At 37.8% G+C, this 27,347-nt stretch overlaps 2 protein-coding genes across 4 annotated transcripts in view; one reads left to right on the top strand and one right to left on the bottom strand.

Annotated features, from left to right (window-relative positions):
- LOC135706725 (RNA helicase aquarius) overlaps positions 1-27,347 on the top strand; it is a 307,481-nt gene that overhangs the window by 66,914 nt on the left and 213,220 nt on the right. The window lies entirely within an intron of this gene.
- Positions 1-27,347, bottom strand: part of mthl5 (G-protein coupled receptor Mth-like 5) — a 111,515-nt gene that overhangs the window by 42,345 nt on the left and 41,823 nt on the right. For all 3 annotated transcript variants that reach the window (XM_065228384.1, XM_065228383.1, XM_065228385.1), the window contains exon 2: positions 10,122-10,752. In XM_065228384.1, the coding sequence (XP_065084456.1) occupies positions 10,122-10,335 (214 nt within the window). In that variant the 5' untranslated portion in view covers positions 10,336-10,752. The remainder of the gene's footprint in view (positions 1-10,121; positions 10,753-27,347) is intronic.

Below are 27,347 nucleotides of genomic sequence, written 5' to 3'. Positions count from 1 at the left end.
ATTGGAAAAAAAAAATTCTGGAGGAAGTCAGAGCGCTAACGGAACTGTTGAAAGAAACAAGGAGATAATTCCGGAAAAAAGAGCTCTACGGGGATGTTCTAATGATCCATATTTTTTTTCCCCCAAATGGTCATAAAACATCCCTGGAGACCCCGCAATGCCTCTGAAGTTTTTGGAACATTCCTGAAATGTACTTAGGTCTATTCCATATTTCCTCGAAATTTATTAAAAGTTCTTGTAATTTTCCTTAAGTTAATAGGACTGTTTTGGAGTACTCTGATCATCTTTGAAATACTTGGAACTTCCCTTTTTATAATGAGTCTACCGGAATATCTCTAATCAACTTTGGAGGTCTCTAGACTTTTTTGAAGATTAAGATTCTTCTAGATTTTTCTAATTTTTAAAAGTTTTCGACACTGCCATTAATAAGCACGGAACTTCCCATAAAATGTTTTCACAATGTGCTAATGTACGTTTCTTAAATTTGCATGAGCCCCTCGGAACATTGCTGAAGTTTTCGGAAATAGCCTGAGTTTCTCGGAACTCTTTTAAAATTTCAATGATTTCCTTGAAATTTAATAATCTATCCTGATGTTTTTGGAGCTTCCTAAAGTTTTCTCAATTCTCTTGAAACTAAACTATCCTTAAAACCTTTAAATTTTCCAGAAGTTCTTTGGACTTGTGAACTATCCAACCATAAATATGTGTTTCCTTAAGGGGGTATTCCCAATCTTTTGCCTTTTTTCGGCCTGTTTTTCAATTATTTTTTTTTTCAAGGAAAATGAATAGTAATGCGCCTAACTCTTTGGGATTCTTGTTTATTGAACATTAAAGTTTACGAATAATTTTTTTCCGACATAAAAAAAGACATTATTGACGTCACAAAATGGCGGCAAACAGACCCCTGTTCGCCGCAAACGCCTGGACGGGCGAAGACTTTTCTCTGGAACGGCTTCATCTGAAACAGATTTCGCGATGAAATTAATAACCTGCATAAGATTCTCTGGAGCTTCTCCCGTTGGCAGCAAAAAATCTTGCAAATTAACAAAATGGCGGCCATATGAAAAAACAGGTGATTTTTAGCCCGCTTTTTTGCAGCTTTAAGGTGCTTCAAACAATGTTAAATGTTAATATTTTTGGCTGAAAGTGGGAGAAGCTCCAAAGAATTTAATAAGGAACAAAATGCGCAAAGATTCAAGTCAATATCTCTTATAGTTTCTGAGAAAAATCTTCGCCCGATAAAAAAAATGTGGTTTCGAGAAAAACGCGTTTAAAGTTTTGACTTTAGTTAAAACCATTTGGGGGTTCTTACCATTAGTCAGCTATGCCTGGACACCGAATTCGTTGATCGGAAAACGGCTTGGGGGGATGAAAGTATATAGTCTAAAGTACAAAAAAACGTGAAAAAAAAATTTGATTTTTTGAAAAAAAAGATCGGGAATACCCCCTTAAGTCCACTGGAGTTCACTGGACATTCCTAAAATTTCCGGGTTTTGAATTTTAACAGAAGTTATTGAAACATTCTTTAATTTATTGAAACTTACTTGAAAGTCTGGACTTTTCTGAAGTTTCAGCACTTCTCAAAAGTTCCTGCAGTTAGTGTAGATCCGTAATCAAAATCTGGAAGTATCCCTGAAGTTCCGGGAAAGTTAAAAAAACTGGCAAGAGATGGAAGATGGAAGAACTATTCGAGCGAAGGATGAAGAAGCTTCCAAGGGAAGTCGAAATAAGTTTCCGAGAGGAATCGCAAAATAATTAACGATGTAAGGTGAAAGAAAATCCAGGAACTTAAATAATGCCTAACAAGTATTTTCCGATTCCCCCGGAATTACCAGAAAGAGGCATCGACTGCTTATCGATTCATGGGTAGCCAAAAACGGTGAGGATATTGAAACATTAATCGGCAGAGTATCCATAAGAAATTTTTTAGCATGATTTTTTTTTAGAATTTTAAAGGCTGAAAAAATTTGAGATATTCAAAATGATACAAGTCACTCACGATAATTTTCTCCGAAATTCTGAGCGCGGGCAGGCAATACTTATTTTGATTATTTAAAATAAATCTGTATAAATCGGTATAAAACCTCAAAAATCGGTATTCTGAGGAACTTTATCTGTACATCGGTATCTAGTTCGAAAATCGGTAAAAATACCGATAAATCGGTATATCTGGCAACGCTGCCCCTGGGTATCAAACTTGAATTAATCAACTCTTTATTCATCAGAACAACACTATCAGAATGAACTAGGATTGGGCGATCTTGGATCGATCTTTGGAAGATCGATCTTTTTCATCCCGATTTCCGATTTTTCGGATCGATTCTTTGTCCAAAAAAAAGATCGAAAAAAAAACGATCTCTTCTTTCGATCTTTTCGATCTTCAAAAAAAAAAGGTGTTAAATTTTTTAAAGTGTATTTACATAGAAAAAAAAAACGATTTACTCTCACTACAGACTGCGTAGTAAATTTAACGATCATAACGTCAACATCAGCATCGCTCCCTACAATGCGTCACTATTTGCTCCGATTTTTACGAATACAGCAACATTTGAAGGTTTGTGCTACCTCCCTCCTGTGCTTATTACTGCTTACCGTCGCGAAAACATTTAGTTGAATATTACAAAGGAAACAATTTCTCGGGGTACCAACGTAAACAAGCGTATTGAAATAAAAATTCAAAGATCGATCTACCAAAGATCAATTCTTTGGTATCGATTTAATCAGTAGATCGATTCTAGAGCCAAAATTAAGATCGATCCGTCAAGATCGATCTTTCTCTGAAGATCGCCCAATCCTAGAATGAACCAGAGGAAGCTCATAAGTTTTGACAGGCGCACCGTTGCAACTATCGGTAGTTGAGAGATTCACAACTAACAAGAGAGTGAGAGTGGGCTTTTGCGCTCTCTTTCTCCATTTCTCTCTTTGTCTGCAATCAGGTATCCAAGTGCACAGCGAGAAATGCACGCTTTGGGCACCCATACATCATAAATGTTCTTCTAATTTAAACTCACACATTCAAACCGGTCTGCAAGTATGATAACGTCCAAAGACTACTGTTTCCGTGTTGCTTCCGTTTGACGCGTGACTGCTGAAAGCTTCAATTACAATTAGTGGTGCAAACCGCCATGTATTGTGGAAAATTTGTGGTATGTTTCAAGAGGTGATAGAAGGTCTGCTTGGCTTACATCAGACATTTTATCATTCTCAAACTTGCCACCCGCCACCCAAAGAAGCTCGCTTTTAGGTGCACTATTTAACGAGTTTTGTCATGGTAGTGTTATCGAAATGCTTAGAAATCAATGCATTATGGATTAGGCAGACCATCCAAACTGAATTTAACTCTTTTTGAAGCAAACCAAGGTCGAAGATTTAATTGAGCCACACTATAAAATAGTGTATTCATGGTCACTTGTTGTCTGGAGTAAAGAAGTACAGCTATAATGTGACCATAAAATCTATAAAAATCTAAACGCATTTTTTAATATGATTTACACCTGTGTCGTGCACAGGTTGCACATGTGGACGCGACGCCACTGACCCTGTGCAAACCTTGGCAAAGATTGATGAAGGTTTAGAGGTAGCGCCAATGATTTCAAATTTGCATGGGAATCACTATAGAAGAAATAAAAAAAAAACGCTTATATCGTTCTAACTTTGCTTGTACTTGTCCAAATGATGAAAAAACGTAATATGTTGTTGCTATAGCAATGACCAAAAGGCCTATTGTTGTAATCAGGGATGGATCCACCTCAGAGCAGAAAAAGAGGAAAGTAAAATTCCGACTTTCAATACCATTGCGCTTTTCTCCGCTTTGCCTCGACTTTTTCTCTTTGAAACTGAGGACGGCTGTTCGGATGGCATCCTGAATATTAAAAAAAAAAACTGAGGACACCCCATTTTATTTGATTGAATCCGTTGATGCGATGAGTCAAGGAATGCATGCGTCTTAGGGGCTGTCCATAAACTACGTAGACAGTTTAGGGGGGGGTTGACAATTATCCACGGCCCATACAATTTTTTTTTGTATGAACAATTGTCTACGCAGGGGGAGGGAGGGGGGGGGGTCAAGAATCCAAAAAAGCTGTCTACGTAGTTTATGAACAGGCCCTTATTTGGTTTTCATCGCAGTGTTCCAGTAAGCGTCGCTGGACTAACTGGTTAGGCACGTGTCTATAGATCCCGGATTCCTTGGCTCGAATCTCGATTATAACTTCTTTTTTTTTTATTAGTCTTTTCCTACTTTTCTACGTTATCCGCCACGGGTAGTAAATTCAAAGCTTCTCATTTAAAGATCACATTGAGGAAAGTAACTTTATTTAAGCACACCACTCTTTCTCCGTTTCGTTTTTGTGTTTGCCTCAATGTGAAAGTGTTTTCATAAAGCTATGCAATCGTTCTCCTCAGCTCATTTTGTGAAGAACTAACAAGCCTGCTATTGTAACGATCAGTTTTACAGGATATTGTTACCGGTTGGTAACATTTGATTCAGTTGGTGTAAGAGTAGGGTCAGTGTTGTTAAGATAGATTGCTCCATAACGTCACTTCTAAAGTGACCGATAAGGAAGGGCACAGCGATGATGGAGGTGTTTTGCTGCATGGACGAAGCGACCACTGTCCACTGAACCACCACCGACTTGTCATAGAGTAGTGGGAGACGGAAACTAGCTACGAGGAAGCTGAGAGTCGATGATGAGGTGAGAGATCGTTCGGCCGAGAGAGAGAGAGAGAGGATGGGCAGTAGGTTGCAGACTGTGGTGCAAGAGAATTCGTTTTTTTACGAGAGGTTTATTGTAGACTGTGGTGCGGGATGGAGTTCGTTTTTTGTGCCCGAGGAGTGTGTGGTACCTGGCAAGATCCCAGAAATCGAGAAAAGAGAGATTACTCGACGATCACGGTGCTCTAACGTTGGCCACGTGCAGGCATGGCAAATCATTTACATTCATTTCGTGCATTCATTTACATTCATTTGCCTCTAACTTTTTCCATCAACAGAATTCCGTTAAAAGATGTATGAAGCTTTTGTAGGTTTTGATATTAACTACAAATTTTGTCAATAACTCAAATCTGTACACACAAAATCACGGCCTCCCTGTTCGGTAATTTTTTACTGGGTTTTTGAACAGCTGAAAAAGTCAGTAAACTTAAAAAAATTGTAAAAAATTGTATAAAAGTGATTTTTTCTTGAAATTTATACAGACTGTGTTCTTATTACATTTATTTGATGATAAAAATAAAATATGTTAAAATTGTTCGTTGCATTACGTGTGACCGTTATTTTCAGTTTACTGACTTTTTCAGCTGTTTGAAAACCCAGTAAAAAATTACTGACCCCAGTAAAATAATCTCTGTGTGTACCTCTTATGCATGACGAACTAGAGCGGGCAGAACTTGCTACTATTTTTCAGTGAATGTAATTAACATTCACTGAAAAACATAGGTAAGTTCTGTTCACCCCGGTTCATCATGCATAAGATATACAGATTTGAGCTATTCTAAAAGGTTGTAGCTAATATCAAAACCTACAAAAACTTCATACATTATTTCATGGAATTCTGTTGATGAAAAAAGTTAGAGGCAAATGAATGTAAATGAATGCACGAAATGATTGTAAATGATTTGCCATGCCTGGCCACGTGTATTGGGATCTACAAATTGACCGCCGGTCGATCGCCAATCCCCTACATCTTCAGGACCGCACTTGACGATCAGCGAACAACCGTCAATCACAGTGCTTCATCGTTGGTCACGTGTCGCGGGATCTACTTATTGACCGCTCGTCAACCGGCCGATCGCCAATCCCCTGCATCGTCCGGACCGCTATTGACGATCAGCGGACAACAGTCGGACACTGTGCGCCATCGTCGCGAACTGACCACCGCCATCCGGCCACCGCCATCCGGCCACCGCCATCCGACCACCGCCATCCAGCCACTGCCATTCGGCTGTTCCATTCCGCCGTCGTGACAGCCAACGTCGCCTCGTACAGCAGACCAGATCGATCCGCCCAATAAACATTGTCAAGGTCAGGCATGGAAAATCATTTGCATTCATTTAGTGCATTAATTTACATTCATTTGCCCCTAACTTTTTGCATCAACAGAATTCTGCAAAATGATGTATGATGCTTTTGTAGGTTTTGTTATTAGCTACAACTTTTGCCAGAAACTCAAATTCATTTCTCTTATGCATGACGAACCAGAGCAAACAGAATCCACTACTGTTTTTCAGTGAATGTATTTTACATTCACTGAAAAACAGTAACGAGTTCTGCCCGCTCTAATTCGTGATGCATAAGAGATACAGATTTGAGTTTCTGGCAAAAGTTGTAGCTAATAACAAAACCTACAAAAGCTCCATACATCATTTTGCGGAATTCTGTTGATGAATAAAGTTAGGGGCAAATGAATGTTAATGAATGCATGAAATGAATGTAAATGATTATCCATGCCTGGTCAAGGTAAATTCATCCATTGCGTTAATTAGGGCAGCTTACACCGAAAATTCCCCCTCGCCGCGAACAAAAGAGTCCTTTGGTGCCCACCCCAGTGGCTGCCGACAGGCTTCGACCAGCAGCTAGGGGTCTAGTCACGTCCCCTTCTAGGATGGCGATGATTCTCCCGGGGTCCAACAGCAAAGAGTTTCAATATCAAGAATTATAGACATGCGCTTAAATTTCAAAATAGGATAAAGACAACAACGCTAATTTCATCACAACAACAACAGAGCTGTTGATCATTTAGGAGGCATTCTAGGGATAACACCAAGTTATTTTTAGAGAAAATCTCAAAGGTAATTAAAAAAAAACTCCATGCATGATGAGCATGATTGACCGCTCGAGGATGCAGCTCCGTTATTGCCAGATCAGCTGTAATTACACAGAGAACCAATAGACATTGCTTGGGATTAGCAATGTGTAAATACTGGCGATCCTAAACTAGGCAATACCAGTGCCGCCCACGTCCGAATGCTGGTTAAGAAAGGAATGGTTTGGAACATGTTGACGTAGTACTCGCTTTAATGAAAGCCGAGAACACCTCTGCACTTTCACGAAAAAATCGCTGCGATGTTGGATAAAAGGGTTGGGATTACAGCAGGATTCGTTTTGGTAAACGATATGCTGATCTGATGTCCTAAAGATTCAATAGCGCCATGGATCTTTGAATTGAATTCACAGTCTTCTGCTCAGTAAGCAAAATTAGTCGTCAACAGGCCACCGAGCGCCTTATATCACAAAACAATTACGATCAAGTTTCCGTTGTTGTTACTCGATTTCGATCCCGGCGGCGACCTCATCGACGACGATAATAACTACTAATGACAAGGATTTGATACATAACGTATACTGCCCTGTGCGGCATAACAGTCCCATTAGCATTTTTGGCGATTATGAGTTATACATTGGAATCGATTGTCAAGTACCATCACTTTACATTGTACACGAAAAAAATCCTACTTTGTTCAGAAAATGTCGCGAAAAATAACAAAACTATGTTGTCCCATCCATAAGAGCCCATGGAGAAAAAAATCTTCAAGCGCGTTTTTCTCAGCTTGCTGTTTTAACGAATGGGACAACTATGCTGAAAAGGGCAGTATAGTAGTGGCGTCGGTGGTGTAGTGGTAAGCGTTATTACCTCTCACCCCAGCAGGTCTGGGTTCAATCCCAGTTGGTCCCCGGTACATGAGTTGATGGGTCGATAGGTAGGGCCCAGGTTTAGGAACTGTCTACCTGTCGTCGGTAGCATTGGTGCTCAGCACGGAAAACAAGCTCGACGGAAAACCAATCAAGGAAAAATAAAAAGGATTTGATACATATTTCCGATCAACTGGTCTTCCCTAAAACTAAAATATTATTTCTTTTACGTACTCGTTACTCCAACTGAATTTCAATACGCTTTGTTCCATATTAATGAAACAACCTATTTACACTATAACTCTATAATGTGAAGCAGCTTGGGTTTAAACCGACGGTCTTCTGCTCAGTAAGCATAATTGGTCGCCACAAGGCCACCGAGCTTCTTATGTCACAATTACGATCAAGCTCCCGTTCAATTTGCTGTTATTAGATATCGATCCTGGCGGTCACCTCATAGAAGACAACAACAACTGCTCTTAAGAAGGATTTTATGTGGATTTCTGATCAACACGTCTCGAATATTGTTTCTTTTGCGTACTTGTTCCTCCATCCCTATTTCTGTATTTCTGTATTAAGATAAAATCCGATTTCCGAAAATAATAATTACGGTCAAGCACCCGCTCAATTTTGGGAAAAACTCTAAGGCAATTGTATAAAGTGCGCCAGGAGAATTTATAAGAGAGTTCTGGGAATCATTATTAGAGGATTCTGTGGAAAATTGCATAACGATTGTCAGGTCCAACTTTAATGAGTATGCCAAATAAGTTCTTAGAAGAATTCCAAGAGAGTTATATTATGAGTCAAATTCTATGGACATTCTGAAAAGAGCTGCAAAGATATTAAATTCTGAGGGTAGTTCCAAAAAGGGGGCGAGTTAAAATCAAATTCAGATGATAGCTCCTAGTGAATTCGAAAGAGAGTTGCAAAGAAATTCGGAAAAAAAATACCAAGGTATATTAATGCTGAGCGTACTATTCCAAAAGGATTATGCCAAGAGATTCTAGTGAGTTCTAAGGATAATTCCGGGAAGAATTTTTAGTTATTTTGATGTAATTTTCATGTGAATTCTGAGAAAAATTCTGTGTGAAATTTCAGCAGAATTCAGACGAGATTTTTTTTTGTGGTGTGAATTTCATTGAACTTATAATAATTCGATTTTTAAATAGAAGTATGGGAGGAAGAATCATTCAGAATTCTAAGGTAGTTTTAGAGTGATTTTTATTTTTTACTAGCTGAGTGTGCCCGGCCTTGCTCGGGATTTAATATTAGCTTTAGTTTATGCGCCAATTAAAAAAAGCATGCTATATTGTACGTAGCCCCCCCCCCTCTTATCTAAGGGGCTACCCCCTATGACCTCCACATGCCAAATTTGGTTCCATTTGCTTGATAAGTTCTCGAGTTATGCAGAAATTTCTGTTTCATTTGTATAGGAGCCCCCCTTTACAGAGGGGGAGGGGTCTCGAACCATCATAAGAACCTTTCCCTGTCCCAAAATCCCTGCATCAGAGTCTATAAGGGTCAGACAGACAGACAGACATTCATTTTTATATAAGGGAAATTGCTCTAATGTTGGTTTATGGATCTAAGATTGTTCCCATCGCTAAAAATCTGCTATTTATCAATTTTGTCTAGATGAACGCGTCATTGGGATATGGATATTTTTGGTCGCTATTGAAAATTTAGTCGATTGCTGAATTTATGTATGAGCTAAAATTAGGTGCATTTAGGCCGACATTACATCCATTTCCCCTGTACAGATTTTTGGAATAAACTGCAGATGTTTTCTGAGAGAAATTTATTGAAAACCAGCATACAATGTAAACCTAAAGATTCAGTTTCGGTACCTGAAAAAAATTAAGGAATTTTGTATGAACTTATCATTTGCCACCCTGAAACGGTACTCAACAATTTAGTAAGCGGTGCAATTAAGTTTTAAATTTAAGTAGGCGGTACTCATAATAGAGTAAACGTTTCTCAATTTCAGCCATTTTTGAGTTGCGTTTACTCAAATTTAGAATACGGATCAGTCAGTGCATGAGTAACCCCACTCAATACCAAAATTGCTGGAAACCTACTCAAGTTTGAGCTATTCTCAACGGCCGTGCTCTGGAGAGTTCCAAGAACAACTATCTGGGACAGTTCCCAGTACTTTCCGAGAGAGTTTCCAATATTCTCCGGTCTAATTCCCAGAACCCTTCTATAGAGTTCAGTAAACTCTCCCGAAGAGTTCTGGAAACTCTTTCGGAGAATTGTGAGCAATCTATCAAAGCGTTCTTGCAACTCTTCCAGAAAGTTCTGGACACTCACCCAGAAAATGCTGACCACTTTCACACACCCAACTAGAATGTTTTGCTAGATTGCTTCCATGAAATTGTAAGCGTATATATTGAAAGAGAAGTCATTTATCAAGCCAATTTCGCTCACTAGAAAACTTTAAACCACACCATAATTTCCAATCAGAAAACCTTAATCCCGCCTGCATACTCACTCTCATTGATGCTCTCGGCAACGATGCACTTGCCATCGAGCATGACCTCGAACCGTTCGCAGCACTTGTTAATCCGCACCGCGTTGGGATTGTACTTTTGCGGCGCTGTCGACGCGACGGATCCGACAACCAATGTGGCCGCCAACAGCTCCACCAGCAGCAGGGCGATTAGCTTCTTCCCGCAAGACGTCGGCAGCAATACCGGTTGCAACATTTTGAACGTCGTCAGGTCAGATGGGAAGGGTAGTCGGTAGTCTTGTGCGCGACGTTAAGTCCTGTTTTATTGTTATGTTGAGGCTAATGTGGACGGAAGCGTTACGTTTTGAGCGAAGTTTGCTTCTGTTTCTGGGTAGAAGGGGGAAGTGGAACACACTTTACTGTTTCCTTCGTTTTTGTCTGATCCTCCTCGGCTTTCGTGGTGGTTTCATTTGAATTGGCTTGTTTGTGCAGCAATGACTGCGGCTGACACTCGCCAACTTTGAGTTGAATCGAGAACCGAAGTCAAAGTTAATTGAAACTAATGTTTCTGTAAGACTAGAGTATTCCGTGGGATCTGCTCGTTTGACATCAGCTCATCTGCACGTGGTGTGGGCCGTTGCCGTCGCTGGGGAAATTACGATTGTTTTGATTTCTGAAACGAAGAAGAAGAAACAGAAGTGACGCGTTATTATGCTGCTGCTTTTGCTGTGATTAATATACACTATGCAGTGCCGGGTGAAAGTTCCCGAACGCACCGGAAGAGCTATAGAATATTCAAAGCTGTTCCGATAATTTGAACCAAGGATGTGCCCCTAAACGAACGACATTTCGCTATAGACAAGCAGAGAAAGTTTCATTCAATTTCGATTTAATTTCCCCCCGCACCCTTCCTTCAACGTACTGCACATTTCCGCTCGAAAACCCGTAGTTATTGGTGACAATTTTTTTTTTCTTCTTCGAAAGGACCACTTTGGCTCGCCGGCTAAATAATGGCCCTTTGTCACACAGTTGTCTCGTTTTCCCTGTTCCGCAATTTCTTGCTGCCAGAGACCGTTACCCGAAACACGTGAAATCAGCGAAAAGAGAAATGCAATTTTATTCCCGCGGCATATGACAGCCCGGCTTCACCCGGGTGATTCCCCGAGGACTCCGGTCGGGAACCGGACTACGGTAGCAAGTCCAAACACGGACTGGAATGGAAGGAAAAAAATCCATCATCATCAGCACGTACCTACTTTGCCCAGAAAAGGGTTTATGCAATGCAGTGCTTTCTCCTTGCTGCTGATGATGATGGTGACGGTAAACGAAACCACGTCCATCTTCGGTTCAGACGATCCTCCTGCGGTGACTAGCTGGTGACATTACTGTTAAGTTAAGACTCCAGTTGGGATGAATTGCGTTTGTGAGTGCCGTTATGCTGCGATGAGATATACGAAAAACAAACCATCAGACAATCTACAGTCGCCAAGAGCCCCTGCGCTCCGGTGGGCTATGACCGTTGATGGCAACGGACGGTCAGTCGTTGGGTGCGTTTAGTAGTGCAGCTGTTGTCCGGATAGATCTGAGTTTAAAACTCACCTTGAGAGTTCTCTTTCAAAATTCGGTGAACTTTATTGAATTACTATGAGCACTCCTTAGTGAACTCAGTGTAACTTATTAGAAAATTATAGTTGCTTAACTAAAAAAGTTATTTAAAATTCATTTAAAATTACTTTGGATTTAGCACCAGGCTTGGGAATGCTCATTACAGAATAAATGCTACTTTTTGAAATTATGAAACTATGAGAAATTATAAAAATAATATAAAGATATAAGATGTATAATAAATAATAAAAGTAAGATGTAAGAAGAGGAGGTAACATTTGTGTATGACACATAAAACCTGTAAATTTTAATTGGATTAATTTGGATTGATTAGTTGTAATGAGTTGTTATGACAGGTTTTAATGTGTCATACACAAACTTTACCTCCTCGTCTTGCAACTTACAAAAACTTTCACTTTTTTTCGATCAGTTTTTATTTTAATTATGTTGATAAGATCGGATGGTATTTATGAATTATTTTCTATCTTGATTGATGCTTTCGTAGTGAATTTAGCAAGCGGCTAGGAAAAATAACTCAAAAAAGTTTGCTATTTATGCCAGATAACTTTTATTGTAGCTTAAATACGGGTTTCAAATGGTTCTCAATGCGTTCGTCATACAACCTTTTTACAGTAAATCAATCTTGAAGAACTTCGAGAACACACCCTTCAGAATCTTCTCCAGGGTGGGCCAACTACACAGATTCTAGTCTTAATGAGGAATTTGTGGATGCTTCAATGGCAAAGCAGCCTTTACCAGGTATGGACAATCATTTACATTCATTTCATGCATTCATTTACATTCATTTGCCTCTAACTTTTTTCAACAACAGCATTCCACAAAATGATGTATAGAGCTTTAGTAGGTTTTATTATTAGCTACAACTTTTGCCTCTAACTCAAATCTCTTATGCATCACGAATTAGAGCGGGCAGAACTCGTTACTGTTTTTCAGTGAATGTAAAATACATTCACTGAAAAACAGTAGCGGATTCTGTTTACTCTGGTTCGTCATGCATGAGAGATACGGATTTGAGTTCTTAACAAAAATTGTAGCTAATAACAAAATCTACAAAAACTCCATACATTATTTTGCGGAATTCTGTTAATGAAAAAAGTTAGGGGCAAATGTATGTAAATGAATGCACGAAATGAATGCAAATGATTTTCCATGCCTGGCCTTGACTAGGGTTTTATAAATGTTGTTTTATAGTAGCTTTCAGGGTGGCCAGGAAACAGGGAATACCAGGAAATTTCCTAGAATTTGAAAATTAACCGGGCAACCGGGAAAAAAAACCCGGGAATTCGACGAGATAACCGGGAAAAATAAATTTATCATACCATTGGAACAAATTTTTATACCTGCTTTCAGAATAAACCATTAAAACAGAGTGATTTTTTATCAAACGAATTTCTAGCTCTATATTCTGTATAATTTTCTTAAGATTCCCATCTATTTTTTTTAGAATTTAATCACTCAGCAATATTTCAAATTGATGTTTGTCGTTTCAATTTCAGATGTACAGCGCATGGGCATTAAAAAAAAAAATTAAGATGCTCATCTTTGGAAACTAATATTTGTAAAAGCCGAATCGTTTCCAATTCGAAATCAAAATAACCATGCAATTTTATTCAAAATTCTCATGATATAAATTCCAGAATTAACTTGGATGTCTGCTCTGAAATATCATACATTTTTCTGAAATAACCCAGAAAACACTCCGCTTAATAGTTACTGTTGAATTCTGGATTTTTTTTTTAAACCCCTTCTAAGAATTTGATTGGAATCCTTCTTAGAATTTTGGAGTATTTTAAAGAATTTCTTTCTAATTATCAGCATTTTTGCAATCGATTTCGTTGGAGCTCAATGACGAATCTTTCGCACTAGGGTTGAAATTATACCCAGAACACTCTTAGAATTTCGTTTCTTGTTAAATTCACATCATAATTCTATTGGAATTCTTCTTAAAATTAATCTGTCATTTCCCATGCAAATCTTCTCAGAATCACGTAAGAATTTCCCTCAAAGTTTTCTTTTCACAACTCCTTTCGAAATCTTCCAAAATTGTATAAGAATTTAATTTAGAACTTGCATCCTTTTCCACAGAATTCCTTCCAAATTCATCTAACAATTTCTAAGGACTTCATGTCAGAACAGCGGTGCCGGTAGTGTATTGGTAAACGTGATTACCTCTCACCCCAGCAGTCAACTGGGTTCAATCCCAGTCGGCGCCGTCGGGATGTTCTGAGGCATAACATCTCTGATCAGGGTGCCAAAAGCAAATCTGTATTTTTGCTTATAAAAATCTTTTCATCTGCATTTCTTCTTCGAAAAATCTGTATCAATATCTGTATAGATTTAATATTGCGTATTTGTGCCGAATACATTAATAGCGGTAAGCTTCAACTCGGATTTACTTTTGCAAATGTTTGCTTAAGGGGAGGTTCTCATTCAAAATTTTCAAAAAAATCGATTTTTTTGTTATTGCATTTTTTGAAAGGTATGAGTGTCTACTATATTGTGTTGAAAGGGTTTCTACCCGCCATTGTTGGCCAGCAAACCGGGAAATATCCGAGAATTTGAAAAATAACCGGGAAAACCGGGGAAAACCCGGGAATTCGGTGAGAGAACCGGGAAAAATAAATTAACCATACCATAGGAACAAATTTTTACCCCAGAATTTCAGAATAAACCATTTAAACAGAGTAATCTGAATGTCTTGCTCTATTTGCTGCATAATTTTCTTCAGTTTCCCGTGTTATTGCAATATTGAAAATTGATTTTTGTCGTCTCAATTTCAGATGTAAAGTGCATGGTCCTTAAAAGAAAATATTGAAGATGCTGGACTTTTGAAACAAATATCTGTAAAAACCGAAACTGAATTATTCGTTTCCGGGAGTTTAATTTTTCGTTGTTCAAAATTCTCATGACATGAATTCCAGAATTAACTTGGAATTCTGCTCTGAATTATCTTGAAATTGTACTGAGATAAACCAGAAGACAGTCCGCGTAATAATTGCCGTTGAATTCTGTTTTGGAATTTCCTTCTAAGTATTTAATTGGAATGCTTCTTAGAATTCCCTTAAGCCTATCCAGAGACTTTGAATCCTTTGAAAATATTTTCAAAAAATTATTTTAACTCTATTCAAAACAGCAGAAATCTTTCTAAATTTTATTAAGAAACCCCTTGGAGTATTTTAAAGAATTTCTTTCTAATTCTCAGAATTTTTTGCAATAAATTTTGTTGGAGTTCTGTGATTAATCTTTCGCACTAGGGTTGAAATTATTGCCAGCACAATCTAAGAACTGTGTTTCTTGTTGAATTCTGATCATAGTTCGCTTGGAATTCTTCTTAAAATTCATCTCTAAACTTCTTCACGATACCCATACAAATCTCATCAGAATCAAGTAGGAATTTTCCGCAATGTTTTGTTTTTGACAACTCCTTTTTAAATCTTCTAAAATTATCTAACAATTTAATTTAGAATTTGCATTCTTCTCCACTGAAATCCTTCCAAATTCATCTAACAATTACTAGGGTTTTCATGTCGGGAAAACATCACTACGCATACGCCTGCGCCTGTCCACCCGAAGTGAAACGCGCAGCGCGTATAGTTGATCTGGAAATCTGCTCAAAACTTTTCCTTCGAAAACTGTGTGGGAATCTTTCTCAATATTTGTTTGAAATCAACACTTTGAATTCTTTTAAAATTTACTAAAAATTCCAGGATTTGTCCGCTAGATTCTATGGATTGTTATGTAATTTGTTATAACCCTTAAAATGCTTCCAAGTCTCAGAGCGCGACAATGATGACTCCACGACTCATAAGTAGAATATTTATTTAATTTTTCATATCTGTGATTTTGAAAATTTTTCAAAATCACACATTTTAATTATTTTTACTCCAAATCTTGCATCACAAAGATTGTTATTAATCACAAATTTTGGAGAAAAAAAAGTTCTAGTTTCAGACAAATTTTAAAGCCTCAGAATCTTGGAAATCTTCTTAAATCACATATTTTGTCCTTTCAGTAAATTCCTTTCAGAGCGTTCTTAAAAATGCATTCAATTTGGTTTTTTTGTTTAATATTAACAACCGGGAATTTTGTAAGATTTAACCGGGAAAACCGGTAATTTCAAAATGAAAATTAACTGGCTACCCTGCATTGTTCAAAGCGGCGTCCCGGCACTAATTTTCGATCGAAACTATTGCCAAAACATTAAACGCGTTAATCTTGAAACATGATTTTTCAAAACTATACAATCTCATTTGAAAATGATTCAATTGAACGACTTCTACCTTTGAAAGAAAACCTTTTTTATTGGAGGAAATTCTTTGTATTGATTATTTGTTCTGAAGCCTTAAACAGGAAGAAAAGGGGTGAAAAATCGACCAAAAAGTTTAAGACCGCTTCATTTTGTCAAATTTGAAGTTTTACCCGTTCTTAGGTCATTCCTCCAATAAATTTAGTTCACTTTAAAGCCTCATTAGCCACAGTTTGACAATTCCAGGCGTACACTACCTTCCTGAAAACGTGACCACGAGCGCCATTTTTTTTCGCCTTGTAAAAATTTGGAAATAAAGACGAAGTTCTAAGCTTTTTGAATTTCAAAACCGCGTCCTTCTATGTTTTTTCATTAGCCCACAAAAAAATGCAAAATTTTGCTTACTTTTTGGTCATTTGAATGAGAACCTTCCCTTAAGATTGGATTGGTTTATAGTATTAGTAATCCAAAAAACAATGTACATATATGCAATTTGTGACGTAGGTAATTGCATGTACGTACAGTGCTGTCATGCAGTTGGGTGTGCCCAATTACTGAACTCCGGTAATCCAGTTCATTGAGTTCTACACTCTCGAGGCAAGGTAACATGAAAGTAACACTGACGCAAAAATTTAACTGAATTAAAGACAGATCTCAAAATATCTGTATATACATTTACCCAATCAAAAAATCTGTATATATGTATATACAGATGCTTGGTTTAAAAAATGCTAAAAATCTGTAAAAATACAGATTTATCTGTATTTTTGGCATCCCTGTCTCTGATCACGCCTTCCTTCGGAAGGGAAGTGAAGCCGTTGGCCCCCGGTTCATGAGTTGATGGTTCGATAGGTAGGGTCCAGGTGTGGGAGCTGCCTCCCTGGCGTCGGTAGCATTGGTGCTCAGCACAGAAAACAAGATCGATAATAAATCAAGGAATAAAAATCATGTCAGAATAATCCTGGAATTCTGCTCCGAGCTTCGAAAATTAGGTGGGATCCCTCCCCAATATTTCTTTGAAATCAACACTTTGACTACTTTTAAATTTTACTAAAAAATCCAGGGTTTGTTCGAAAGATTCTATGGATTGTTTTTTTATTTGTTATAACCCTTCAAATGCTTCTTAGTCTCAGAGACTTGAAAATTATGACTCTAGTATGATTTTTTTTTCAAATCTGTGACCCTGAAATTTTTTTCAAAATCTTACATTTTAATTATTTTTTCTCTAAATCTTGCATTACGAAAATTTTAAAGAAAAGTTCTGATATCAGACTCTACACAAATGTCAAAGCCTCAGAATTTTGGGAATCTTCGTAAATCACTTTTTTTTATCCTTTCAATAATATTCTTCAAGTATTGGTCTATTGGATTAAATTTCATGGACCATGTTTAGTTTCATTTTGAGCGAGTTCCAACGTCAGTAGGTTTTACATATTTCTTTTCGTGTTTAAATTTGTACATCAGCGCGAGTACTAAAAGGTTAATATTTATGTTAGTATAGACAAGGGAGTGACGACACATTTTCTTTATCCGATATCCCTAACAATTTCCTCTAATTCTCATTTGTATCAAGTTCATTTTTTCTGAAACATTTTTTTAATTAAATCATTTATTCTATGAACTATACTACGGCTAAAAATCTCTCTAATAAAGACAAAAAAATCTTTTATTCGTCACATAACCTATTCATACAGATAGCATATCTCTGTTACTCAATAAATTCTAGGGCTTTGAAATCATAAGATGTATCAATTTTGCTTTTATTTTTCCCACAAATAACCCTGATTTTTTTTTTAAATGCGTTCCATCTCGTTTTTTGTTGAATATTAACAACCGGGAAAACCGGGAATTTCAAAACAAAAATTCACTGGCCACCCTGAGCTTTGTAGTATTTCATAAAACTTAACATGTTACTTGGGAATGGTTTGCTTTAAAAAAAAATCGAGATAGAAAAACGAGTGCTGTGTTAGGAAATGGAGATTGGAAATGAACCATACTCTTGGTTATTCAATTCATTCAAATTTTTCGAGATCAGTTTATGGAATCCTTCAACCATTTGTTTTATTTAAGGGGTTACGCCTACCTGCCAACTTTCAAAAAATCAATTTTTTTTATTGTCCTAATCGAAAGTATATAAAGTCAAGAATATTTCCTCAAAAGATCAAGTTGATCCGATGAAAATTGTGAAAGTTATGCGACGTACAAAAATATTCACTTATAGTGGACTAAACCCAACTTGAAACTTTAAACGCGATTATCTCGGAATCATATTTTCAAAACCGGTGCCAAAAATTTCTCGAAATGTATACATTCGATTCGTCCGATTCGTTTTGATTTCTGTTTAGTGCTATTTTGTGCAGTCCACGATCGTTCGGATTTCGTCTATCATTTAATTTCGATTTTTTACAGCCGACCAAAGACAAATTTTAAGAATCAAAAATCGGCACTTCAACTTTGCAAGGCCGCCATTTTGTCAAAAAAATACAAAAAAAAACCGAACGATCAAGGACTAGTTTAACACATGCTTAACGATTTGGCATGGTTTTTTTTATTTCAGATGATTACATCACAAACCGCAGTTGGCACCGCAAAAAGCGTTTTTTAGAACATCGTCCACGGGGAGCAGCCGTGCGGGGCACCAGGACCTCGTTTTTACAGCATCGACTGTTAAATGTACCATTTAATGTGTGTTCAATAAACGGCAGAAAACTGATTTTAAATATGTTGCGTCGTTTTCGAGAAAAAAATCCAAACTTTCGCTTTTTTTCGGTCTTGCAGGTAGGCGTAACCCCTTAAAAGAAGCTTGAAAAATGCTCATGGTGGATTGTGAGTTCATAATATTTTTCAAAGTGGGTTGCAACGAAAGATTGGAACCATATCTTTCATATTTTTCCGATCAATAAATGTCACTATTGTACTGTTTATAGTCACTATTTGGTCACTATTTGCGTTATTTAAGTCACTAAGGTCACTAGTATTATATCAAATACCCACTACCAGCCCTGAAAGTGGCAAACGATTCGATTTTTTTCCTAGCAAATCTTAGCGTTTCAACACTAGTCTCTATAGCTTAGAACGACAGATTTAATTCAATATATGTAGTCAATCATCTTGAGCCCTTGCCTAGCCTAGTCGGTAAAGGCGCAACTACTGACAGCGGTACTGACAGCCTTTAGATTGACAAAAGAGATTCCTACGGTTAACAATCAAATCAACTGAGAACCCTCTCACCGTAAAACTTCTCACCAATAGGACACAACAACCGTGAGATATCGCTATTTTGCTTTTCTCACTCATTCGCAATATCACTAACATCTGTCATGTGGTACCATCATATCACCGAGGAAAAATAAACAGACATATAAATTGACCGTCATCTCATTTCGTGCATAAATACGGTTATGACGATCATTCCTCTTCTAAAATCACGGATAAGGCGATAGCTATGGTGTATCAAGGAAAAAGTCTGATCGTGCGTTCCACAATCGTATCATAACCAGAAATTATTATTGTGAGAATTCATATCTGCATGAACACGTACTACCTGCAGTCAAGAATGCTTAATCATGGATGGAGATTTTACAGCTATTTATTTTTCCGGATACCGTGACGATTGAGCTCCAATAATATATATTGGAGGGGAAATTGATATCATGTCGGCCTAAATGCCCATAATTTGGGCCCATACATAAATTCATCAAACGACTAAATTTTCAATAGCGACCAAAAATATCCATTAGTACAATGACGCGTTCATCTAGATGGAATAAATAGCAGGTTTTTAGCGATGGGCCCAATCTTAGATCCATAGGCCAACATAAGAGCCCTTTCCCCTATTTATTTGTTACAAGGAAAATTAAAATCCAACGTTTTCTTCAAAATGTTTCGTATGTTCTGAACTTAACAACTTTTAGGAAGAACAGGAAAATGAAGGAGCATTATTCTCACTTCCCACTTATAAATACTCAACAGAGATGATCAGTGAGTGAATGATTTTGCTACTCTCTACTTGTCATTTAATCTAACTGTCATGGATGGCTTTTATGAAGACGGTCTAGTGAGGTAGAGGTGTTTCCAAGTGATATGCTAGTTGACCGTCATTTTTGAGATGTGATGGTTATGCGAGGATGACCGTCAAGGTACAATAACCGTTATGATAATGCACAGCACTGCTACAGGCACTGTAGAAGTGCATCTAGAACACCAAATCAAGAGCACGCAATAACCTAATATACGATAAGCAATAAGCTGGAAATACGAAGAAGAAGAAGCAGAAGCCGATCATCCTAGTACTTAAATAAACTAGAAGAAAACAGAAAACTACTAAACGCACCCCACTAATTCACGATTCGCATGCCGGCAACATCCATATGTGCGTAGGTTTGTACAACAATCACTGGACTGTGCCACTGCGAGCCGGTTTTCCTTCTTTTTTCCGCTGTGAGTTTTGCCTCTCTTGTAGATTGCAACCGTTCGCAGCTTTTTGTTTGTTTTCTCATTCGCCCAAGATGGGGAGATTCGCCGTGCATAACAGTCCAGTTTAGGACCGCAAAAAAAAAACGAAATCAGTAAAGTCAAAATTAAAACCCCATGGGCTGACTTAATTTTACATCATTAATATCATCATTTTAAAGTGACCACACGCTGGTGGTTGTGCTCGGCTGGTTAAACTTGTTTTATTTTTTCGAGTTGCAATTTCTCCTCACGTTAATTATTTATTCGGTTTCCTCACTCGGAGGAAAGGAGGTGAATATGTTTCTTTTTTTTGTGATACTGCCCATCTTCGGCAACGAGGACAGTCACGCGTCTTCTGCAATGAACTTGCAGTGAAGAAAGTTCAAACTGACCCTGCTGCCTGTGTTCGCACATCCGCGCATAAATGGATAGCTACACAATTTTAGCACTGGAAAATTTATTGCACTGTACTATGTTGGTGCAGACCACTCACTCTACTATCGACACGAAGGAGCAGGGTCCGGCTGTCATGATCAGCTGTGAGGATGAAAGATAACTTTTATAAAGTTTTTCGCACTCCCTCCTTCGGGAGCTAATGGTCGCCGGTAATGGAAGTACTGCACTGGAAAGATGCATTTAATTCAGAGAGACGGCAACAAGTTAATTGCTTGCATCGCTCACGGTCGTCCCCCTCACCCTGTTGGAGTTGGTGTAATTTAATTCTTCTAGTTCGTTTACCATCAAGAGAACACTCTTTTTAACAGACTCTAGAGTATCGTTGTTGTTTTTTTTTCTCGAAAAGCAAGCAATAAACGGTTGGTTACATAATTTTCAATTCCGATGAAAATTGATTTACGGCTTAGGTTTTTCAAATCTGAAACATCCATCCCGTGGCTTTTGCCCATTTTCCCGACCGCCGTCGGTGGTTCCACTGATATCGCAATCATTAGCATCGCTGGATTCCGACCGACCGGTCGATGACGCGGTGGCAACCGATTGCGTCATTATGTGATTTTTTGTTTTTGTGTTCAACTTTCACGCGGCATACGATGCAAACTCAAAAATATATAGTTTTTATATGTTTCATGGTATCGGGTAGGTTGCACGATTCCACGACGAATCGAGCAACGAATGTTTTGCTTGACTAGACTTTCATTTGAGATTGCTTTATCTGCTATTCAGAAAAAAAAACAAAATTTGCTCGGCCAAAACATCCGAACGAATCTTATTTTCGCATATACAAAAACAAGTCAGCCTCGAATATTTTAAGTTTTTGATTAAAATTCTGCAAGATTTTGACATAAAAAAAATCGATAATAAGTTATGTGACGTGATATGAGGAGCTCGGTGGCCTTACAGTGACCGTTTTTGCTTCCTGAGCATGTTCTTAATCTCAAGCCCGTTCACATTCAAGATTTGTTAGTCGCTTTCGTGCACTTTATTTGCAACACACACTCGTAGAAGTGCAGAGGATTTCTCGCTATCCAGCAAAGAGAGTCAATACCCAATCTTCAATTGACCTGCATTCGGTTGCGGTATTGCGTGGTATCGTCTATTATAAAGTTTGAGATCACCAGTGTTTACACATTGAAGATGATGGTTAGTCATGCTCATTGCTCTTGTTCAATTCTCGGATAATTTGACAAAATTCGTCAAATGAAAATTATTGTTCGACTCGATATGGAATTCTTCGAACACAGATGCGGTGCAATATTGCGCAATACTCTGGTGCGATCGGTTCGCCGTGCCCGTGAATTGAAATTCGCGAATTCGTCGGTTGCTTGGTCGAGCCGGTTATTGGCAGCAGCAGCAAAAACAGACGGACGCTCCTCTTGGGGGTGGGAGTCTTTCCACGCCTTTCGGCAGATTGCTGCTGTTGATGTGGTTGATGTTGTGTTGGGGTAAATATCCAAATTGTAATTATTATTGTGGTCAGAGCTTTTATAATTGAAACCGGCTGGATTTTCCGCAGAGGTAATTTCCGAGAAGGATTGTTTGCCGTAACTGATTCGTGTTTGTTGTGAAGAATTAGCCTTTTTAATGTAAAGCAGTGGCGTCCCGTAACCTCACTTTTTACCAGTGCTAGATTTAATGCCATATTCACACTCGAATCGGTTGAAAAATACATTTAATCTTCTAGTTTACTGAACATCTATCAAATGCAAGCAATATTTTGATAATTGTTTATGTTTTCAGAGTTGGTGCACAGGTAGATTGAGGTTAAGGAAACGCCACTGATGTAAAGGTTTTTTTTTAATAGCTTGCGTATAACTAGAAAATGGGAATAAATTTATGTTTCAATCAGGACTCTTCAGAATTTAACACCCGCCGGTCCTGGGCTGTCTTCGTGGAACCACCTGTTCCCCACGGCTGTTTCGGTTTTTACCTCCAGTACCTGACACTTCTGTCAATTTTGAACGAATTCTGTTCCGATTTGTATTTTCTTGGGGATTTTAAAGTCTGTGTGAATAGTAAACGAAATACGAATCTGTTATAGTTTTTTCAAGTGATAGGGAAACTAAATAGTGAAAGTGAAAATGATTCAATAGTAGTAGAATCAAAAGGATAAAGAACGTAATAAGGTATATAATTATTCTACTAAAACGCACAAGCTTGAGTTATTTAATATCTTATCGCAAAAAAAACGGATGTATCTCGGAACCATCTCAATGAAATAAAAATGTTGAGTACTCAAAATGATGAAAGTTATGCCGATTTGGTTTTGATGAAATCTCAAACTTTTCAATTACCAATCATCATATTTTGGACACTCTGTTGGCTAACCTAAGCGGCCGTTGTGTTCCACCTGTCGCATCCCGAGTTACCTTTCCACTCTTCTTCAACTTCTGTTTGACAATTACCCAATATTTCTCAATTGGCAGTTGGGTGGATTGCTGTCCTTTTCGAAGAAATCTACCCCGTTGTCTCGATACTACTGTAGAACTTCTCCGCTGTAGTGGCAGCTTGCCAAATCAGGCCAAAACTTCACAGGTTCATTGTAAGCCTTAATGTACGGAAGAATCTGTTTTTTCGAGCACTCCTGCTAGTACATTTTGGAATCCATAGTCTTGTTTATCACGAAGACCAGGGTTTTTAATCCACAGCTGCAAATACCTTTGCCAGATCATAACCCAAGTAACATCCAAGCCCGCTAACTACCCGATAATCGCCCTTTTTGCGATATAAGGTAAATATAGGGTTTCCGAACTTTATATCAGTCGTATAGCAGCCTTATATAGCAAAAAGGGCGATTAACGGGCTTGTTGGTGACTTGGGAAGCTCGACCAGTGGCTTTATAGAACTTTTATCCGGGAAGCTACCCATAATCCGTTTCGTCGTCCGTGAGGATGCATCATTTGTACTTTGTAAGAACCTCATTGTACAACTTCCCGGCACGTCTTTGGTCAATAGATTCTGCTTCAGTGTCAAGTTTGGTAGCTTACTGCCCCTCAGAGCCCTTGATTTCTTCAATGTTTCCTGACGAAAATGTGGAATTCTTTAAAAATTGAATTCTCTTACACACACTAAGATTATCTCAGTAAATGCTTCCCATAATTTCTTTGGAACTGTCTTTTGATTTTTCTAAACATTATCACTGGAATGCCCTAAGAACACTCCTTGGAATTCCATTGAAATTTTCCTCAAGCTGTTAAAATACGATTCTAATGATAAAGCTTCTAAAGAAGATTATACAAGAAGCTTCCAAAGAATAATATAATAGAAGTTTCTTAAGAAGATGCTAAAAGAAGCTTCTTTTGGACGTTAATTCTGGACACTTGCCCGTCGCTCCACTCCTCTGACTAAAAAAAGATGTAAGAGGTTGTATCCAAGGTACGACCGTAGATTTGACGTAGGATTACGTGCCGGGTATCAATATTCGGCGACTGTGTTAGGGAAACCACGTTTTCTCATCACGGAAACGCCTAGTTTTTTGTAGACAAAATTATGCCTTTTCGTGCACAAAACGCCCGGATGTTTGGTATATTCAATAGATAATAAAAAAGCGTTTCTGGTTAATTTCCAAGGTCATGTCCGCTATTGACAGAGATATAAGTGGTCAAAACCTGACCACTTTTCGTAATGCGGTCGATTTTGGTTTTTTGAAATTGCACGTAATTCTACGTCAACACCACCGGCTGGACAGTAAATCTGAGTAGCTACATAGTAAAAGAGCATTTTCCCAAGGTTTAAAGTGAATTTCATCGTTTTAAGCTACCGGTTTGATATTGTCGTCAATAAATTGATGAAGTGAAATGACATCCGGAATAAATACTGAACATGTCAAGATGTGTCCAAATGACAAATATTCCTCCGTCCAGCTGATAAATCTTTTACAGCAGAACTAATTTGTTTTCCTTACTCTCTTTGCAGGTACGTGTGTTTAACAACTTTTATATAACAGTGCCCAGCATGGTTTGTATTGCGTAACGAAGAGTAGTCAACAGTGAACCATATACGTGCAAACTTTGATTGGCATTTTATTCGATTTCATTACACACGTGGTAAAACCAAATCGATGACTAAAGGTCGAAAGAAGGTCATTTGTCTGCGGTCTATAAACTTTTTTGAAAATTCAGGTCTAAATCCTCCTACACTACGTAATTTATGAACAGACCCTCATAGTGATTATAAGTTGCGACACGAATACTCCGAACGGGATAACGACAAGTTGCTTGCCGGACATGGGAGCAGTTGACAGCATAGCGTTTTCAAGTGACGTAAAATGGTTCGAAGTTCTTCAACAGTACTTTTTCCAAACACATCAACTTCTCCTGTAGGCCAATCTCTGGAACGTGGGTTAAAAAAGGGTTTATCAGTCTTAGAGAGGAAAGCGCAACAGGTTCATAAGAACCCATAGAATCCAGAATTTTGAATAATTCCAGAATAATTCCTTCATGGAGATTTCCGAATTACGACTCAGAGAATCTCTTCTTTCAGAACATTCTAGAATGATATTCATGGAATACCTCCGGTGATTTAGAGATAATTTTTTAACTTAAGGGAATCTCAGAATATAAATTAGAATTGAAGTCCCTTCCCAAGTAGCTATTTTGGTTTTATGATTGTTCTGTAGACCATGATTTAGGCTTTTAGAATGCTATAAAACCTCTATAAAGCTTTCAGTGTTATTTGGGTTATTTATATTTTGAGATGCTCTTATTATAAAATTCAAAGAATTACAGAATATAATTTGGAGAACCATTCCGAGAATCCAAAATTAAATTCAAAGAATCAAAAAATGTGATTTAGAAAATATCAAAATGGGACTCAGGGGATACCCACACGGGATTAAGAGAATTGAGACAACTAATTCACAAACAAACAATCAAAATTATAATCGAGCAATAACAATGTTTTTTTTCTGTTGCCTCTGTCATTTTGTACATGCTTAGAAATCATTATTTTTACACGATACGTAATTCAGCTTTGACGTAAATCATGGAACGTAAACAAATATGGCATGTAAAATTAAGTGTCCTGAAACTGAAACATATGCAAATCGACGAAAAGTGCGTTTAATTGAATTGATTTTCTCGTCTTTTTCAACTGATTCTTATGTCAAAAGGGCCGCTTACATGTGTCGGTCTCAGGGCACTGAAATTTACATGTCTTTTTCGTAGTGTGTAGAACTTTTATTTTATTTATGAAAATGACTACAACTATACAAAAGAAAATAAGTGCCTATGTTTCAAATGGACCGTTTAAATGATAATCCAGAATCAATTAGTGATATATACATGGAAGATTGTGCACAGTAGCTGGTGTAAAAGAAGCATCTATGATTAAGGGGAAGAGGGCAATGGTGAATTTAATGCCGTGAGACAGAATCGATCGAAGCAGAATTTGGTGAGAACTGTTCATATTATTTTACCCTGATTATTTCATAATTCATTATATATTATATATACCTATGTTGGGGATTGAGAGACCATCAGTTAAAGCGATTTGAATGAGGAGAGTGAAATTGTAAAGTCCGTGATATTAATATTTCGTGGATAAAGGGCAGGCTCTTCTCCACACTCATTGGGGCATCCTTCTGTTTGACTGCTTGGTTTTTGACCAATTGTATGATCATGCTGCTGGATGGAGATTCTTTACTTTCCCATGGAGGCATATAGGTGACTTTGCTTATCGATCCACCCAACCCGCTGTTGACCTTTCATGTTCAGGACAATCAGAAGTTATTAAGATTGATCAAATTAAATAGCGAAGAGAGCCCACTGCTATCGGAGTTAGTTCCCGTGCTACAATGAGCGGTAGAAAATTATAATCATCATTATCAACCTTCAAATCATGCATACTTCTTTTGCTTGTTAAGATCCACCCTCAAATCATTCATTTTGAGGAGTCCTACTATTACCCCAAAAAGCCACTCTCAAAATTCAGGAACGAGCCCAGAAGTTTGTTGATAACTATAACTATTGTTGATCCACCTGCACCAACCTGGTTCCATACACGTCCTTTATCATCAAGACTATAGAAGCTCACAAGCAGGTCGATGCCATTTATACTGATTTTTCAGCTGCTTTCGATAAAATCAACCATGAAATCTTGATCGCAAAGCTTGAGCGTCTTGGTTTCTCTGGTTCGTTGCTAGATTGGTTAAACTCTTATCTGGTTGGTCGTTCAATGTCGGTCAAAATTGGTAATACTATATCAGAACCAGTGCTGAGATTTGTCATTGTCATTGACAGACTTTTGCGCGATATTGACAAAATTGTTTTTCACATAGTCAATGATAGACTTGATCCTCAAAAAAATCTTTGTCAAAATCTCATTCATTTTTTCGTCAATGACAAAGATTCACCTGGTAACAGAAAGTGTAATTTCTTGCATTCTGAGACACATTATTGTTATCCAAGCCGTTCAGGACGTAGATTCTTATTCACTTTAATGGCTCCATGTAATTGTTTTGCTCAAGCCATTTAATTTCATCTCAA

This window comes from Ochlerotatus camptorhynchus, unplaced genomic scaffold (assembly GCF_037179485.1).
Source record: "Ochlerotatus camptorhynchus isolate MF236.1 unplaced genomic scaffold, CSIRO-AGI_Acam_v1.1 ptg000290l, whole genome shotgun sequence".
Lineage (NCBI taxonomy): Eukaryota > Metazoa > Arthropoda > Insecta > Diptera > Culicidae > Ochlerotatus > Ochlerotatus camptorhynchus.
This window is presented reverse-complemented; position numbering and strand designations above follow the sequence as displayed.